This window comes from Aspergillus alliaceus (assembly GCF_009176365.1).
Source record: "Aspergillus alliaceus strain CBS 536.65 unplaced genomic scaffold BDW43scaffold_8, whole genome shotgun sequence".
In the NCBI taxonomy this organism is placed as follows: Eukaryota; Fungi; Ascomycota; class Eurotiomycetes; order Eurotiales; family Aspergillaceae; genus Aspergillus; species Aspergillus alliaceus.
The window spans coordinates 454,208-470,623 of NW_022474691.1; the positions used below are offsets into that span (position 1 = coordinate 454,208).

General features: G+C 46.8%; 7 protein-coding genes across 7 annotated transcripts; 6 read left to right on the forward strand and 1 right to left on the reverse strand.

The window, feature by feature from the left end:
* Window positions 1-235: 235 nt before the first annotated feature.
* BDW43DRAFT_308233 (uncharacterized protein) lies at window positions 236-871 on the forward strand (the record flags this gene model as incomplete). Its single annotated transcript, XM_032046444.1, has 1 exon — window positions 236-871. The coding sequence occupies one exon, from the start codon at window positions 236-238 to the stop codon at window positions 869-871; it is 636 nt and encodes a 211-aa protein (XP_031903393.1).
* A 1,289-nt stretch (window positions 872-2,160) lies between these two features.
* BDW43DRAFT_267184 (aminoglycoside N(3)-acetyltransferase) lies at window positions 2,161-3,156 on the forward strand. Its single transcript, XM_032040967.1, has one exon. It carries the CDS (start codon window positions 2,229-2,231, stop codon window positions 3,030-3,032), a length of 804 nt encoding a protein of 267 aa, XP_031903394.1. The 5' UTR covers window positions 2,161-2,228; the 3' UTR covers window positions 3,033-3,156.
* Window positions 3,157-4,081: 925 nt separating this feature from the next.
* On the forward strand, window positions 4,082-5,618 carry BDW43DRAFT_323665 (FAD-dependent oxidoreductase; the record flags this gene model as incomplete). The annotated part of the gene is made up of 2 exons (XM_032049799.1): window positions 4,082-4,340; window positions 4,398-5,618. 2 exons carry the CDS (start codon window positions 4,082-4,084, stop codon window positions 5,573-5,575), a joined length of 1,437 nt encoding a protein of 478 aa, XP_031903395.1. The 3' UTR covers window positions 5,576-5,618.
* Window positions 5,619-5,763: 145 nt separating this feature from the next.
* On the reverse strand, window positions 5,764-8,617 carry BDW43DRAFT_267187 (uncharacterized protein). The gene is made up of 5 exons (XM_032040968.1): window positions 8,005-8,617; window positions 6,685-7,936; window positions 6,341-6,624; window positions 6,182-6,271; window positions 5,764-6,107 (listed from the first exon to the last, which is right to left on the reverse strand). The coding sequence occupies exons 1-5, from the start codon at window positions 8,557-8,559 to the stop codon at window positions 6,021-6,023; spliced, it is 2,268 nt and encodes a 755-aa protein (XP_031903396.1). The 5' UTR covers window positions 8,560-8,617; the 3' UTR covers window positions 5,764-6,020.
* Window positions 8,618-9,083: 466 nt separating this feature from the next.
* BDW43DRAFT_308237 (O-methyltransferase) lies at window positions 9,084-9,788 on the forward strand (the record flags this gene model as incomplete). The annotated part of the gene is made up of 1 exon (XM_032046445.1): window positions 9,084-9,788. One exon carries the CDS (start codon window positions 9,084-9,086, stop codon window positions 9,786-9,788), a length of 705 nt encoding a protein of 234 aa, XP_031903397.1.
* Window positions 9,789-12,574: 2,786 nt separating this feature from the next.
* Window positions 12,575-14,166, forward strand: BDW43DRAFT_298157 (uncharacterized protein; the record flags this gene model as incomplete). Its single annotated transcript, XM_032044520.1, has 2 exons — window positions 12,575-12,644; window positions 12,794-14,166. 2 exons carry the CDS (start codon window positions 12,575-12,577, stop codon window positions 14,164-14,166), a joined length of 1,443 nt encoding a protein of 480 aa, XP_031903398.1.
* A 1,194-nt stretch (window positions 14,167-15,360) lies between these two features.
* Window positions 15,361-15,680, forward strand: BDW43DRAFT_308239 (uncharacterized protein; the record flags this gene model as incomplete). Its single annotated transcript, XM_032046446.1, has 2 exons — window positions 15,361-15,600; window positions 15,672-15,680. The coding sequence occupies 2 exons, from the start codon at window positions 15,361-15,363 to the stop codon at window positions 15,678-15,680; spliced, it is 249 nt and encodes an 82-aa protein (XP_031903399.1).
* Between the last annotated feature and the right edge of the window lie 736 nt (window positions 15,681-16,416).

The window sequence follows — 16,416 nt, forward strand, 5'->3', positions numbered from 1 at the left end:
TTTAACCAGCCAGATATCTGGGTCGCTACTTGCCCAATACAGGCTAAAAGTTAGTGTAAACAGTAAGTTATGAAACGCATATCTTATTTCCAGTAATATTTAGAATAATAAGATAACAGATATACCCCTTAATAAAAGCAGTTGGGTCTTCCAAGAACACTTTCTGGTACATCAGGTACTTTATTTCGGGAGGTCTCAGCTGGCCTGGGAGTGCTGCAAGTGGGAGGTGCTTGAGATGTTTCTGAATGGGCTACCCTTCACTCTTATCGCGGGCTCAAATAGCAAATCTACCGTCATTGCCGGTCAGGACAGCCTACGTCGCAAAACGGGCCGTACTTCAGAAGACGGTGCCAGCACGACATTGTATCTTCCTAGGTCCGGTGCGGACTTTATCGGATGGCGCAATGGCATTGTTGAAGATTACTCTAAGTGCCATTTCACCTTCTCCCGGGACAAACTAGCGCCAGAGAGAGGCGCCTCTCTCCAATTGGAGTGTTTCCTTTTTGCATTAAACCTTTTGTGGCTGGACTACGATGCGGGTAATGGTATCGTACTGAACCAGATTGACATGGTTTTTATGCAAGAGTATGCAGGTCTCGACACGAAGTTTGGAACTGTTATTGATTTGGATGAAGACGATCCTTCCTTTCCACGAGGCAAGACATTGCAAATGTTGGCCCAGGAAGGAAAGCTCTTCCTGGTACATTTATATGCAACTTTGTACTTGCGAGCCATGATTGTGGCTAGACTGGGGAATAAAAGCCCGACCTATTGCCGGCTGGGAGCATTTGAAGTTGCCCTTGGCCTGCAGAGTTTTCCACTAGGTGAAGAGTGGCAGATTTCAAAGGAACGAGGGTGGAATGCTAATTAGCAAGGTGTGAGGCTACAATCATTATGGATAACACGCCAAGGGTATTGGGTGAGGGTTCTAATTATTGCAGGATTGAAATCACATAGGGTACAGCTTTTGGTGCGCAACAACTCGGTTCTGGATTTATTCAGACGCTGATGCGTCGCCCACCAACCACCCAGCCATATCTTGTCAGGGTTCCAAGGAAATTTATTCGGGGTATACAATAACTTCACCAAGCTCAGCCGGCTTTGCAGAAAGAGAAGCAAATGAGAGGCCTAACACAGGACAGCATGATTCACACCTCGGGGTAGTAGCATATATGCTAGATATCCAATGGTGCCAAGCCCGAGAGAAACTCAGAGGTGTCCTTATAGCACAACCCATGTCCCACAGTGAGAAATAAGAAAATAAAAAAAGCAAGGGGGTATGGACATCTTTTTCTAGCCACAGACACTTCTACACCCGTGTAATAAGTTCAATTAGGCCCCTCGTAGATACTTCACCAACAGTAAGATATGCCCTACTCACCTCCGCACTGATCATTAATATTCCTTCATTGTACACTTTCCTTTGATGTACTTCTGTTCTATTGCTAGTATAAAATTGTTGCAGTGAACACAGGAAAATATATCCCCTTCATGGGTTGTAGTCCGAAGTATGATAAGAACATCCACGCCATATTCTCAGTGGGTAAGGAAGTTTTTTCATAAAATCCATTTTACCTCACCAAATGCCACTCTATTACCGACAGTTCATAGTACAGCCGTATAGCCCATTAAGCTTATAGGGCCTTTTTATCTATTTATTATTGAAGTTGTTGATCTCTAGATAAAAGCAACATTACGTGGTATTTGCAAATAAAGACAGCAAGCAATATTAGAGTGAAGTCAACAAAAGGGTTTGAGGAGAGGCAGAAATTTAGCTCCGCGTAAAAGGCGCCTTTACTATTTACTTTATAAGATATAACACTAGGCTGCTGAATATACGATTGATCCTATACTAATTCATGTAGCTTTCCTAGTTTCTCACCCTGCTCACCTACACTCGCCTATTTTGACCGAGCTTACACAGTCGGCTTAAGTACGGCTGGGCGGACAGGAAGCCCTGTTCTCCCCACCCTATAGTCGTATGTATCAGTTCTCTTAAGTGGGAGGAATATACCGGCATAGGGCAGCTTTTGAACTAAATGTGAACCTGACTTTCAAGTGGGCTAGCGGTCTAACCCTTTTTGGACGCCGACTATTCGTCCTCTATTTATACTGAGAGAGCAGATAGTTGATTTATCACAAAGACAGACTTAACCATAGTGGCGATCTAGACGATATAAATCATACAGAGCATAACACCAGGGCATACCAGCAAAGTTCAAATCACAATGCAAGTTCCAGTCAGTGGGCCTCTTTCTACCATTGAATCAATCACCCGACAACTCAACGCCCTTGATGAGATAAGAGGCACCACAATCCTCCTCCATTCCTCTCTCAGCTCCCTAGGCTGGGTGTGCGGTGGTGCGGAGGCGGTAGTCCTTGCGATATTATCTGCAATTGGGCCCGACGGCACCCTAGTTGTCCCAACCCACACAGGCGATAACTCGGACCCTGCAGAATGGCAGTGCCCACCAGTCCCCAGGGAATGGCATGCGATTATTCGGGCAGCGTCGCCGCCATACAATCCGCCCACAAGTCGCACGAGGGGCATGGGTGTCATTGCAGAGACGATACGAACGTGGCCAGGGGCCGTGCGGAGTGCACATCCTCAAACGTCGTTCGCTGCGGTGGGGCCTTTGGCCGAGTGGTTGATGAAAGGCCATGAGGTGGACTGTCGGCTCGGGGAGAGCAGTCCACTAGCTAAGTTAGAGAAGGTTGACGCCAAGGTGCTGCTTCTGGGTGTGGGATTTGATGTTTGCACCGCGTTTCATTTAGCGGAATATCGGGTCGCCAATAACGCGGAAGAGCATATGGAGAATAATTCCTTTGCTATCGCTACTGAAGAAGGAAGACAGTGGATAACAGTCACGGACATCCGAATTTCAAGCGACCCATTCGGAGATTTGGGAGGTGATTTCCAGAAGGCAGGGCTAGTTATCGAAGGGAAAGTTGGCAATGCCCTTGTGAAATTATTTAAAATCTCCGAAGCTGTCCGGTATGCAGAGGGCTGGCTCCAGATGCAGAGAAAATGATAGTGCGTACGTGATGAGAAATAGGAGAGATATGTAGGGAAGAATCTGATTGATATGTCATATAAGAGACTTCATACAAGGGCTATCGAGAGAACCCCAGAACGATGCTGCAGTATACTAACGTATACTACGTCCATTTCTAACTGTATATGTATCTTGAGTCCCTTTATGGAACTATTCAATCATGATAATAACACCAAATTCTTCGTTACAGTCTCCCTTTTGCTATTCTAGAGGGGGTGCCAAAGAGAGCTACTTCATATCCCCAGTGTTCAGAGCAGATCCAATAACGTTATAGAGTACCTAACTAATATTTACAACTACCGAAAGTCCAATAGAGATACGAATTCACAACTCCAGTGGATATTCATGTATTTTTCGGGTAAGATATGTGCGATGCATAACATTATACAACCGAACTAGGGAGACATATTGCTGCCCAGCGTTTGTGGAATTACCTCGACACATGTAACAGCCAATCAAAAGTACTAGTAGCACGTGGCCTAGGCTTAGCTGTAACATAGGCATCGACAGCTTAGAAATGACTTACAATCAGCTATCGAAACCAAAACCTAGGTGGTAGCTGGACTAGCCTTGTACTATGATGTATCCCGTAGAGGCAGATGACAATCTTCTGCGCTGCAGTGAATCGCATTAACCATAACACGTCTAAGTAAATAATGTATTTAAAGTAACTATGCATACTTCTGGAAGGGGCGGCATTACCACGACGCGACACTTCAAACGTATGGCATGCAAGGGATAGATGCAACATCGGACCACAATCATGCAGCTACATGTCATATTCTGGTATTATGGATATTGAGACTTAATAATGACCCCTTTGTACGATTTGGCATATGTGAAGAACCTCTCTTATAATGTCTTGTGGGTACAGAGTTAGACTATTGCGCTTTTACGTCTTAAGGGGAAACAGGTCAGCATTCCACGGAGGCGGGCTATCTTGACCGGAATGAGGTTTATACCATATTTGTTATTTTTTTGATAGCACCATTAGAAATCCTACCTTTCGCTGTCGAAGCAACACAATGGGGAATACAGCTAGTGTAGCAGGGCATGGCTGCCTTGTATCCGCTGTTGCGGGAAACAGCGCACGGGTACAAGTTGAGGGCGGGCCTTTACTGGGCCTCAATGGTGTGCATCCGTATAACTTGAATTTCCCCGTGAAGCCGGTTGCGGTAACGTTCCCGGAGACGTCGAAACAAGTTGCGGATATCGTGAAATGCGCTACTGAGTATGGGTACAAGGTTCAAGCGAGGAGTGGTGGGCATAGTTACGGGAATTATGGTTGGTGATCTAGCGGATGTGTCAAGACCCATCCTGTGTGAGGCTAACAGTACTCAGGGCTGGGTGGTATGGATGGTGCCGTGGTTGTTGATATGAAGAATTTCAAGCAATTTTCAATGAACAAGAACACGTACACTGCTACGATTGGCCCTGGCCTCAGCATGAGGGAACTTGACATGCATCTGTATAATTCGGGGAAAAGAGCGATGGCGCATGGGATCTGCCCCGGCGTGGGCGTAGGAGGCCATCTGACTATCGGAGGCAAAGGTCCAACGTCTAGGCAGTGGGGACTTGCTTTGGATCACATCGAAGAAATTGAAATTGTTCTCTCCAACTACAGTATTGTCAAAGCATCAGACAGTCTCAATCCCGACATCTTCTTTGCCGTCAAGGGTGCTGCCGCAAGCTATGGAGTTGTTACCGAGTTCAAGGTTCGCACAGAGCCAGCACAGAAGCAGGCTGTCCAATATTCATATACCATTAATCTTGGGAGCATTACCGAGCGGGCACGGCTGCTAAGGGACTGGCAAGCATTCGTTGCGGATCCCCAGCTGACACGCAAATTTGCTGGCAGCCTTATTGTGTTCCCAAAGTCGATCGTGATTACGGGTATATTTTACGGCACAAAGGATGAATATGATTCCCTAGGCCTGGAAGAACGTTTCCCCAAAAGCAATCCCGGAAACATAGTGATATTGACCGACTCACTTGCAATGACCACCAATGCCGTTGAAGATGTAGTCCTAGGAATTACAACTGATATCCCGTGGTATTTCTACTCTAAATCAATCGGCCTTTCGCGCAAGAACCTCATCCCACTATCCGGAATGGAGGATATCTTAAATTATCTCGATGGTGCGCCGGTGGGCCTCGACTTTTGGTTCGTTACTTTCGATCTGGTCGGTGGCGCCGTGAATGACTATGCTACAAATTCTACCGGGTATCCGCATCGTGAAATCCTTATCTGGGTGGACGCTATGCTGGGTGGCATCATTATTCCAACCACAAAACCCCAATATGACTTTCTCGATGGATTTTGGCATGCAGTCATTCAGGCTCTGCCATTGCCAGAGTCAGATGTTCCTGTGTATCCAGGTTATGTGGACCCTCGGTTACCGAACGCTCAACGCCATTACTGGGGACCTAACCTCTCCAGGTTAGGGCAAATAAAAGCGGCTGTGGATCCTGATGATGTGTTCCATAATCCTCAGGGTGTGCAGGTTGGGCGGACTTGAATGAGCCGTATCATTTCGGCCGAAGAATTGTATATCTGTATTTATTAGAAATTTTGGTTCTGTTGGTTTGCTATTCTTTGCCTTCTATGAAAGCGCCCTGCTTTTGTTTTGATAACAGCTGCTCTCCAAGGCTAGGTCGATGTGAAAGAGTGACCGCTACCGGAGTGAAATAGCGGAGGTAGAGGTACTTTAGTTAACTATTAATAGATAAGGAGAAGTCATAGCAGATGGGGAATGTGGCAATGTGAGAAGCTATTCTAAGCTGTCTGAATACTGCCAGGACCAGGGCTATTCCTTCCCACTAGGCCGAATATTTCTTCTTGGATTCGTGGGTATCCCCTTGAGCAGAAAAGAAAAATAGGACGGATACCTGGAAATACCTAAATTAGACTAGATTACGCGGAAGGTCTGGTAATCGTTCCTGATTATTGAATAATAGCTTAGGCTATTGAATCTCCCAGAGATTGTCGAACGTCCATGCAGCGGGATCACCAAAGAAGTATTCCTCCAGCGGCTCATCGGTCGGGTCAAACTAACTTATGTTAGCTTTGTACTAATGATGATTTTCAAAGGAAATGGGCCGTGCGGAGAGCTTTGGTGACCAACCTGTGGAAATCCAGCATCGCTCAAAGACGCCTCCACCGATTCTGCCACATTGTGACTGGTGAACTGGTACTTGGTCGATGAATCAGTTTCCTGTGGCATAGTACTTAGCGTATAGTTCATTGTACTGCTGATATGTAAGCGAGTTTCAAGATAGGCTACCTTGCTGAGTTGCGGGGAATATATCTTCGCTCTCGCTTGAATGAACGTCTCTTGAGATGCAAGCACTCGGTAATACTGCTTTACAACCTGATTAATCGCTTCCTGCTTAAACGTACTAGATTCTGCTGACTGCGACAGTGATCTGAGAAAGGATATCCCGGCAGAAATGTACCAGTGATATGTAAATCCCGTTCCAATATAGGTGATGCTGTCCTCCAACATGAAGAGAGCGTGTTGAATATATTGCAATATTGTGTTGTGGTCGATTGGGACAAATGGGTCGGCTAGACGTAATATTAGGCAATTTAGTTTCTATCCGTGGAAATGGCAATGTGTTGACTTACGCCGGGTGCCCGAAACATATGCGTAATGAGATAGATTAAATGCTCCTCGAAAATAGTCATGTCTCAGAAGCAGTAGTATAGAATTTCCAGCGCGTGACAGCCGCCAATGCTGATCAATCATGCTAGCTGCCGCGTTGAAACATATCATTCTTGACAATGCGTATCGGGAATTGGCCTCGGCCTTTCGGGCAAAGGGGGCATGTAACAAGACTAGGAATTGCCGGAGCTGAAGATCCAAGACAGTCCTTGCCATCTGGGAAAGACCTATTGCACGGGTATCATGATTACCCTCCACTGGCTGTGGAAGCCTTTGAAGCTCGCTCATGATCATGTCGTCGTATCTGAGGGTTTCCTCGTGTGTCATATCCAATGTCAGGTCATTCACCCGCGAGTTCAAGGAGACACGCAAGTCTAAGCTATTGCGAGATGAGCGCAAAAACAATGTCGTAGTGCGGTATCCTGAAGCTCTGCGCCCTCGAGGAGCCTCGGATTCGGGTCTCAGGTCTTCATCATCGACATCGAGAGGAGGGGCACAGTCCATGCGGGTCGCTGCTAAGGTGGACGGCATTCCTCGCTCAATCGAAGCTTGAAGCTCCAACTCTACCATTGTTGCCCACAGTCGCCGTCGAATCTCCTGGTCAAAAAATGAAATCTTGCTTCCTAGACGGCTCGGGTCACGATGAAAACCAGCCACCATTCCCTCTCTCACCAAGTCACCTGCCACCGACCACATGCGCTTCTTCTTGTAGCGGCACATCTGTTTTGCCAACACGAGTAGGCAGCGTATCTGCCATATCAACAAATAAATATTTTTCTTGCTCTGTTTCTCTAGCCACGCTTCCGCGGTTTCAATCCATAGTGTTCCGCGTTCCCGACCGAGACTGCTGCTCCCGACATAAGCTCTATCAGTTGTTGTTGTGCAGCAGACGGTAGCCATCACCAGTAAAACCAGAATGATAAATCCAGGCTTTGCATCCCCGCGATCGCTCCGCAACTGGTCATATTCTTCCAAAAAGCTTGGTCTATGCACAATTCTGTACACTGTTTCGAACGTATCAAAATACAGCTGGACAGCCGCGTCCATATACGTGTGGTCTGGCAGCAAACGCAACAAGTCTGCCTCTTTTACCGACGGAACACTGGACTTCTCGTATTTCCATTTGGTGTCCAAAGCCTTCAGCTCTTTCTGAACACCAGGCAAAGAGGGATGATGCTTGATCGTCTCCTTCATGTATGAACGGAGCTCAGGAAACTGCCTTATCATTGAGCAACGTGATCAAGACACACCTGATGGCTCCGAGTATGAGTGAGAGCACTTACATGAGCGATCAAACTAGTAGGATTAGTACTTCCATAATATTGTGTCATGTAATTATCCCCTCGGAAGATTACAGCCTCGGCTGGCCTCGGCTCATGAGGACGCGTCAGTTCATTCACATCGGCTTTAATGGCTGGTCGCTGTCCACCATTTGCGGTATTGGAGACACTATCATCATTTAACAACTGCCAAGTGCCTCCATTGTGCGCTGTGATTTGGGGAAAAGGTCTATCACTGTCCCCGTTGTCACGATAACCAGCTAACGGAGCAGACAATGTCGTGTCCCCGAGCACTAGAGTAGGATTCAGGACGGATCGGTTTTGCCCCAAGGCGCGAGGCTCCGACCTGTTGTCACTTGATCGAGGATGACCGTCCTCATACGAGCAAAAAGCAATGTTTCCGGTCTTCTGACATCGACCACAGGACGGATACTCACGGTCGCATGCGAGTTTCCGTCGCCTGCAGAGAGAGCAGGACAAAGGTTTCCGCTTTCTCCGAGCGATCGGTCGATTTTGGGGTATCGACTCGGAGGTCCGGTGGTTGCTATTGGAAGACATTAAATCAATTGGAATTGGAGCTCTTGTCTGTTATCAGATCCGATTGAAATCTAATCAGATCAAGGAAGAATGAATGAGAGCCCGAGAGAGTCGCGGGGAAGGTCAAATCAGTCGGACTTTAAGGTCGGAAAAAGTCAGGTGGACCTCGGCGATTAGGACCTATCATGGATCGATCTTGATTGTTATTGGGCCGTAATGAGTCCGAAGATGCCACAATGGACACATACAGAAATGATATTCAAAGCGCTAGTTCCTAGTCAGATCGATTCTAGATCGCTCCCTATTGTAAAGTCCGAGGTTGACTCATCATGTCGGAGATATGTTATTCATTGAGCCTGGGGGGTCAATGTCAGGCGAAGGAGAAGGAGCGAGGACCAGCTATACCTATAAATACACCCTTTTCACATCAAGAACTGGGTTTAGAACTTCCATTGTTGATGTTCATGCTCACCAACAGGTCCCAGAGATTGAAAGAACGCTATTGAACCACATCCCTAGCTTAACTAATTTGTTGAACCATCACAATGTCCGCAAATACCATCCTCAACAACGCCCAGGACGTGGACTCCTATGCTGTATCCCATCTAGTTGCAACCGACAAAGCCTTGACCGACACTATCGCCAACACCGCCAAAAATGGTGCACCGCCAATCGCTGTGTCTCCCGCCCAGGGCAAATTCCTTTCTCTACTAGTCAAGATGTCAGGCGCCCATAACGTGCTGGAGATCGGGACTCTCGGTGGCTACTCCAGCATCTGGTTCGCTCGGGCTCTGAATGCCAACGGCAATAAGGGAAAGGTGACCAGTGTTGAGGTTCTCGAAGACAGGCGAGAGCTTGCGATGGAGAATCTCCGTAACGCCGGGGTGAAAGTTCCGGAGGAGGCCGAGGTGTTGCTCGGAGCTGGGTTGGAGGTGCTGCCCCAGATAGAGGCGGAGATTGAGCAAGGGAAGCGGCCAAAATTCGATTTCGTGTTTATTGATGCCGACTGGGGAAACCAGTGGAACTATTTCGATTACGGTGTTAAAATCTCCAAGCCTGGGGGTGTTATCTTGATAGACAATGCTGTTCAGGCCATGTTAGAAGACGGAATCGTGGGTCCTGAGAAAAGGGCGGAAGGGGCGATATCTCTTGTGGAAAAGGTTGGGCAGGACAGCCGTGTGGAAGCTGTTCTTGTCCAGACTGTGGGGGTAAAGCGTCACGATGGATTCTTGATGGCGCTGGTAGTGTGAATGTATATGGCTGTTCATTGGCCTGGGAGGTTCGAATTTCTGTAATATGACTGAACGACTGCCACAACCATGGCAAAGATTAGTTAGATTATCGCATGGGTTGAAGAAGACGCTATATATCTTCAAAGGACGCATCTGACTGTTGGTGTATATCTAGTAGCATATGACTGGATCAACCGTCAAGTAATGCTTGACTTGTTATGCTGGTGCCCCGAGTCTAGAAAGGTCCATCCTGTAATTCACATCACCCTATAGCCTTGGTAGCCATTGGTAATCTGAGCATGTGTTTTTCTCACTCATTTTGCCGTACTCTCTCCGACATAACGGCCGTCATAGGCTTGTAGGGAGATGATAGAGCTAGCAGAATCCATGCAGCTACACAACACAAACTGCCTTGACTATGGAGAATTCTGTATCATAGTGTTTTTGGTTGAAAGGGAATAATCAGGACTTTTCGTACAAGGGTAGCTACTGTTATCTTTAAGTGAGTCCTTATAGTAGATTTATCCTACAGTAACGCCTTACCATTATCGGAGTCTCCATAGCTCAGACTTAAGCCGAATGCCTAGAGTTCAGATTCTCTATGCCAGGAAGTATTGCGGGACTTCGTTGCTGTTGCAATTTCAATTACGCTTGCTCATTCAACAGCAATGGTGATTTGCTGACGGAGACAGCTGCCAACTCTAGTATTTCTGTCATTCGTAAGTCACGAAGAACATATTTTCTACCTATCGGGAACAATGAACCTCCCCCAAATATTCTGAGCTATTCCCAACTTCAAGGTTGCGAAAAACGATGATAGAAACAACCCCAAACCATTCGTGAAACAGCCTCCCCGCCGAGACTGTGCCATATATTTTCTCTAGGAACGCTTCTCTCAATCCAGCGCGATGGTGTGAAAACAATTAAGGAGCTGTTTACTGCAACAATTGCATGTGAATCATTGAATGATGAATAGAAGTGTCTGAGTTTCAGGGTCTTTGGGTGTCGGATCAGTCATTGTAGAGTTCTGTTCCGTTGGTGGAACCAGTGGGCTCATGTCTGTATTGGGTGAGCAGGCTAGAAGACTGGAAGAAAGTATGTGCTCTCCAACCTTTCCTGTTGCTTTGCAAGTTGTCGAGCGGGACTTGGGTTTCCTTCATACCTCGCGGCATTCCATTGAAGGTGTGATTGCAGTTCTATTGTAGACAGGGTTTATCGCCGAGTGTCTCCCGGTCAACGACCAAGACCTTCGTTCATTGTATGCTTTATTGTATATCTATATTCGTCGTTGGCCTTGTTCAGATATAATCCCAAATTCCTGGGTGAGGAAGATATTACGGCCTCGGCCTCGTCGGTTTGAGGTGAATTGATCCATTGTTTTGTAACACATAAGTTGTGATATTAACACCCATGTCTAGATAAGCTCTGACGTGATAGAAAGCAGTCCAAAATAGTAACGCGCCTTGTTGCTGGGCAGCACACGACACTTCATAGCGAGGCACATTCCTGCCTTATCTGTGATGGAGGCCAACTCTGTGTAGGATGGAACCTTTACTAGTGACACGGTGAGCAATCTGGAGACGATGTGCCAAGAACCTGGTCTGCTCAGAACCCTTTGTTCGGTTCAGGACCGATGAGACGGATAACTTGTTCCGGGAAGCACTCGAATAAATTGTTGATGTTTGGGCTTGACGAGGAAGCCCCTAGATCATCTCTTCAGTCGAAAACCTTGCTACGAGTAGAGAGATAGAAGTGTCCATTGCTGTTCCTAGGACCTTTGTCCGGCGCGTAGTAAACTCAAGGTGCCATCGATGTCCACAACATGTTAACCTCCACGTTCGACTTTTCCTCGTTTAGTCCTATGCATAATGTACTCTATGTAGAATTGGCCTGCTTACTTATTAATAGTACGCTGCAGGTTTGGTATGGCGAATATTGATGAAATATTAACCCAAGGCGAGATGGATTATATGAGAAAGGAAGATATCTATTGGTAGGTAGAGAGGATGGGATCGCATCACTGCTCAATTAACAACCTGGTAGTGGCAATACAGTCAGCCATCTAGGGCTACAGCCATATGTCTCATAGGACTGCAAGTGAGCGTCCCGGAACTTGTGGATCAATCGCTTGCTCAATCAATGCATGGCTTCCCTATTATCAGGCAACAGCATTTTCAGACACTTTCCCCTCACTATGAAAGTGACATATTACTCCCCAGACCCGCATAAGACTGGATACCGCGGTGCAGCCCCATGCCAAAGGCGTTTGCTAAATGGAATGACGTGTTCGGCTAATGTATGCGCCCCATAATGGAACATTCTTGGCAGTGTTAGGGCCCCATAGCTGGGGAATATCCACAGGGTCGGATTTTCGGGCCACCTGAGGCGGATATGTATTGGTCCAGGTGAATTAGTATGATGATGGCTGAGGTTGCATTCATTCCATGGTTTGTACTAAACTGCTCGGCGAAACGGAGTTTGTCTCAGCCTACCAAGGTTGAACCCTTCAGGGGCTGGTCGACTCGGACAGGGATACAATACATTGTGGGATCTTGTCTCTTTTCGCTGCTTTTTTCGAGTCCTGATTTGTGTAGTACCTCCTTCCTCTATCCACCGGTGCTCCAATGGTTGCCTTGAATCATTCTATCATTCTGCATGACATGCTGGCAAAAGCAGGTTTAGGGTAATCTATGGAAGTTAGTCCCTAAAGACCCGAAAGCTATAAATACCGGCTCTTTCCCCCTCCACATCTTGCTTGTTGCGTATTCGTCTGGTCTTGTTGGAGCAGCATCTCGAATACTACAATGTCAGATAAACCGGAAGACCTGCCGATCTGTTCCGTCGTTGGCGCTACCGTCAACCTGCTCTCTGCCAGTACGAACCCCAGTAACATCCTCTCTTTTTTGCTTGACTGCAGCATCGCTAAAACTGTTCAGATATCGACCCATTCGATGTGCGTGGAACACTTGATAAGAGCAGGAGGTATCCATTAGTAGCCGCAGATCCGGAAAATGGTACCACAGTCCGGCCGCCTGGATCGGCTGATAGCTACTGGCTACCAGCCAACCTCCGGAAGATGGATATCGGGGCCCAGACTGTTGAGAGCGATGTCATCATCGCTGCTGGCTCGGATCTCGTACACGATCTAGAAACAAATCCCAGCCTGAGCATCAGCCACGCCGGCCTTTCTGTCGAGGGTTCTGGGGGATTTCGCTATTCGACGTCCTTGAAGAACAACAGCCTTTACGCGCTTTACAGCTCCGATCAAAAAGTCTATTCTGTCGGACTGAAGCCTGATAACGAGGTTTATGAGTCAGTTTCGGAAGAGTTCATCAATGCTGTCAACGCGCTCCCGGATTGGGTAGAAATCAGCAAAGATAGTGACGAGGGCTCCCTCGAGGAAGCATCAGATGTGGTCAAGAAATACCAGAATTTCTTCAACTACTACGGATCTCATGTCATCGAGGAGTGCTTTCTGGGCAGTCGCTATCAGCTGCAGATCGAACGCACCGAGACCAGTGTTGAAAAGAAGGAAGAGTTCGCACGTCATGTCAAAGCAGAGTACAGTGGAATTTTCAATGCCCCTGTTGACCTCAGTATCACAGCCTCCTCTGAATACAACGACTACTTAATTCAAAGACGCTCCCAATGCAAGATTCTGGGAGGAGACACAGGGCCCGCAAATGTGTTAGCACATAGCCCTACTCACACCGACAAGTTTGATGAGTGGATGTCGAGCCGCACCGTTGAGCCCACGAATGCCCTTCTTCATATCAAGACAAGTGGAGTCAACACTTTCTTGGAACGGAGTGGGAATGAAGAGCACCAAGAAGCTGGTGCTAAGCTCACGCCCGCTATGGAGTATCTAGGCAATCTCTATACAATTAAAGGATCGTTGTCCACTTTATTCCTCGCGTCCTCCGGGTGGGTTGAGCTCTCTGTGACACCCCTGCCAGGGGTATCAGTTCGCGTCGTGGATAAACCCTCTGTAGTGATCTCACAGCTATCTGCATCCTCAGTTAAGGTGCAGTCGGTAGTGAAGGAATCATATATTGAGGTCGAGCTTGTTATCATGGCACCAAATGAGCCTGTAGATGTCACGTTCAGCACATCCGCGGCCGGACCTTTCGGTGCACTCAATACACTCAACCTTTCACGCTATGGCCCTGAGAAGTTCCGAACTGCAATTAGAGGCGTTTGCACTGCGGAGAATGCATTTTCAGCCACAGTATCAAGTCTGAGATCCTCGGGGCGATTTGGAGGCACCGGTTCGCTGGATGGAACCTTGCAAGTCGAAGCCAGGGAATATGCAACGTACCATATGACAATGCACAAGCAGACACCCGGAGTGCCCATGAGGCTGTTGCCGATCATTACTCGGCCGGAGGCACATTAAATAGGCACTAGTCGAAGGCTATTTGATTTGAGCTATGATTCTGAAGACAACGGAATGTAGGTACACTATAGGAGGTCGTCGGATGCTAGCGAGCCAATTATGTATAATGATTGGTTTTGAATTGTTATATGTATCCCGTAATCACACAAAGGGTGGCAATTTCGAAAGTTACATTGATAGGAACCTAGGTAATTCGGGAGAGTATCTACTATTCTTCATGAACATTCAGCATTCTTCTCTGGACTGGTTTTCAAACGAGAGCAGACGTTGCATACGGCTACATGCACTACGAATGAGGGGAGGCGAATAATGAATTTAGGCAGTTCCCCACTGGCTATGGTTGTATGGTTGAAAGGTCTGTAGCCCTTGCTTCTGCAGTTATGCTGCAACCGTGAGGCCCACCTGCAGGATAACAAAAGACAACGTTATTACAGATCCGAATATTGATGTTGAACAATAAAGCAATGTCCAGGCCGGGCTGATCCTTCCGCGTACTCACCATGACCGGTCTCGGAACATCTCATCCCTTGCTACCCTTCCTAGACATTCCAGACGACTAGGGCTCCAGTATGGACCATGATGAAAGGAAAGCAAGGTTTGATCGTGGCCCTCGTGTCTAGGACATGCTCGTCCCATTTCCAATAAATTAAAATGGTGACAATAGGATGGGGACAAAAGTGAGAAGAGACCACGGACATTCGAGGTGCAATCTCTGGAGCCAGGGCAAGGATAAGACTGACTGCGTAGACGGCTATCCCTTCCTTCCCAGTAAATTGCCTATTCTGTACTATTGAGTCGGAAGAGAGAAGGTCAGGATTATAAAGTAGGCTCTTCATAATAACTAACATCACTTGAAGAGTAATAATTTTACTATCTAGGCCGGACAGCAGGATTGAGCTAGACAAAAGCTGGGTTCTTCCGGACCGAAAACAGCCAAGCTAGTCCCTTGCATATTGTCTCCCGCGGCAAAATCTAATCAATATATTATGATCAGTCAAGGCGGAGTCTCTCAGTGGCTGGCTGGTTGCGGAAGCTTTATTTATGGAACTGATTTCCGAAACAGTAATCTGAACCCTTGTACTTAAACGCAGCTATTCCGGCGCTGCTTCAACGTCTATTAAACTATCATCCTACCTGAAAATACACTATTCCATTCAATCAATAATTTCGTCATCCAGAGAACCAAAGCCCACCATGAAGTTCACCGCCGTGCTAGCTCTCCTCCCTCTTGCCGCCTCCGCATGGGAGGTTACGACCGGTTACTGGAAGAGTTCCGAGACCGATGTCTGCGCCAAAGCCTTCCTACCTAAAGGTTTTCATGTCACCATCAATGAACTTCTTCCTAGCCAAAAAGTGTTCTTCTTCTCAGATGATGAGTGTGAGGACTTGGAGTTTTCTGTTGACGAGGCGGGTACCCTGAAGCTTGAGAGCCGGGTAAAGAGCTTCACAGTGCTCGACTTTGAGCAAAAAAGAGATCTGTGATTGCTAAATGTAAGCATAACTAGAGCGAGTAGGAACAACGGGCTATTAGCATATGCTGACAGATCATATTGTGATAGCAAATTGAAACAACTATTTGCCTTTTATTGACAGAGCGGTATAGGCATAAGTGGAGCATACTGCAACTGAGAACGTTGTTCGAGGGACCTGTGGTGCTATTCATTTTTCCCTACCCTATCTTACAATGTTTCTGTCAACAAAGTTATAGGCACCGGGTGTACAATTCATATGAAGGACTAAGTTTATAGCTTCTGAGACGATATAAGTCCACAGGTATATATATCTGTTTTCCGGCCTAGCCGAAGTTATTCGTAAGCGATATGCTCTGTATCATTGCCTCCGCTTTATGGGTACATAGTGGTAAAGGGGGGTCCGCTATGAGAGTTTTAAAAAGGGCTATTTCCGTATACTCTTAGTAAAATGCCAATATAGGGTGGTAGGATGGTGGTGATTAAGTTTTGTGCAGTTTTCCTAAATTATATCTAGTTGCAGCAGGTTCTTTCAGGTTATAGGTAGTTTTGGTGGCTTCTTGTTACGGGACAAATAGATTATCCTAACCTAAGCGTGCCTATTGAACAAGAAGGAATAGCTGAAGAGGAAAAGACAACAGGGAACACGGATCAGGAGTAACTAGTGGGAACCACCTGACTTTAGCCACTATATGGCGTGTGTTGCGGGTTCAACCCGTAACACTTCTAATAGATTATTAGGTATTACCGGAAGTTATATAAAGTATATTAAATGCTTTTC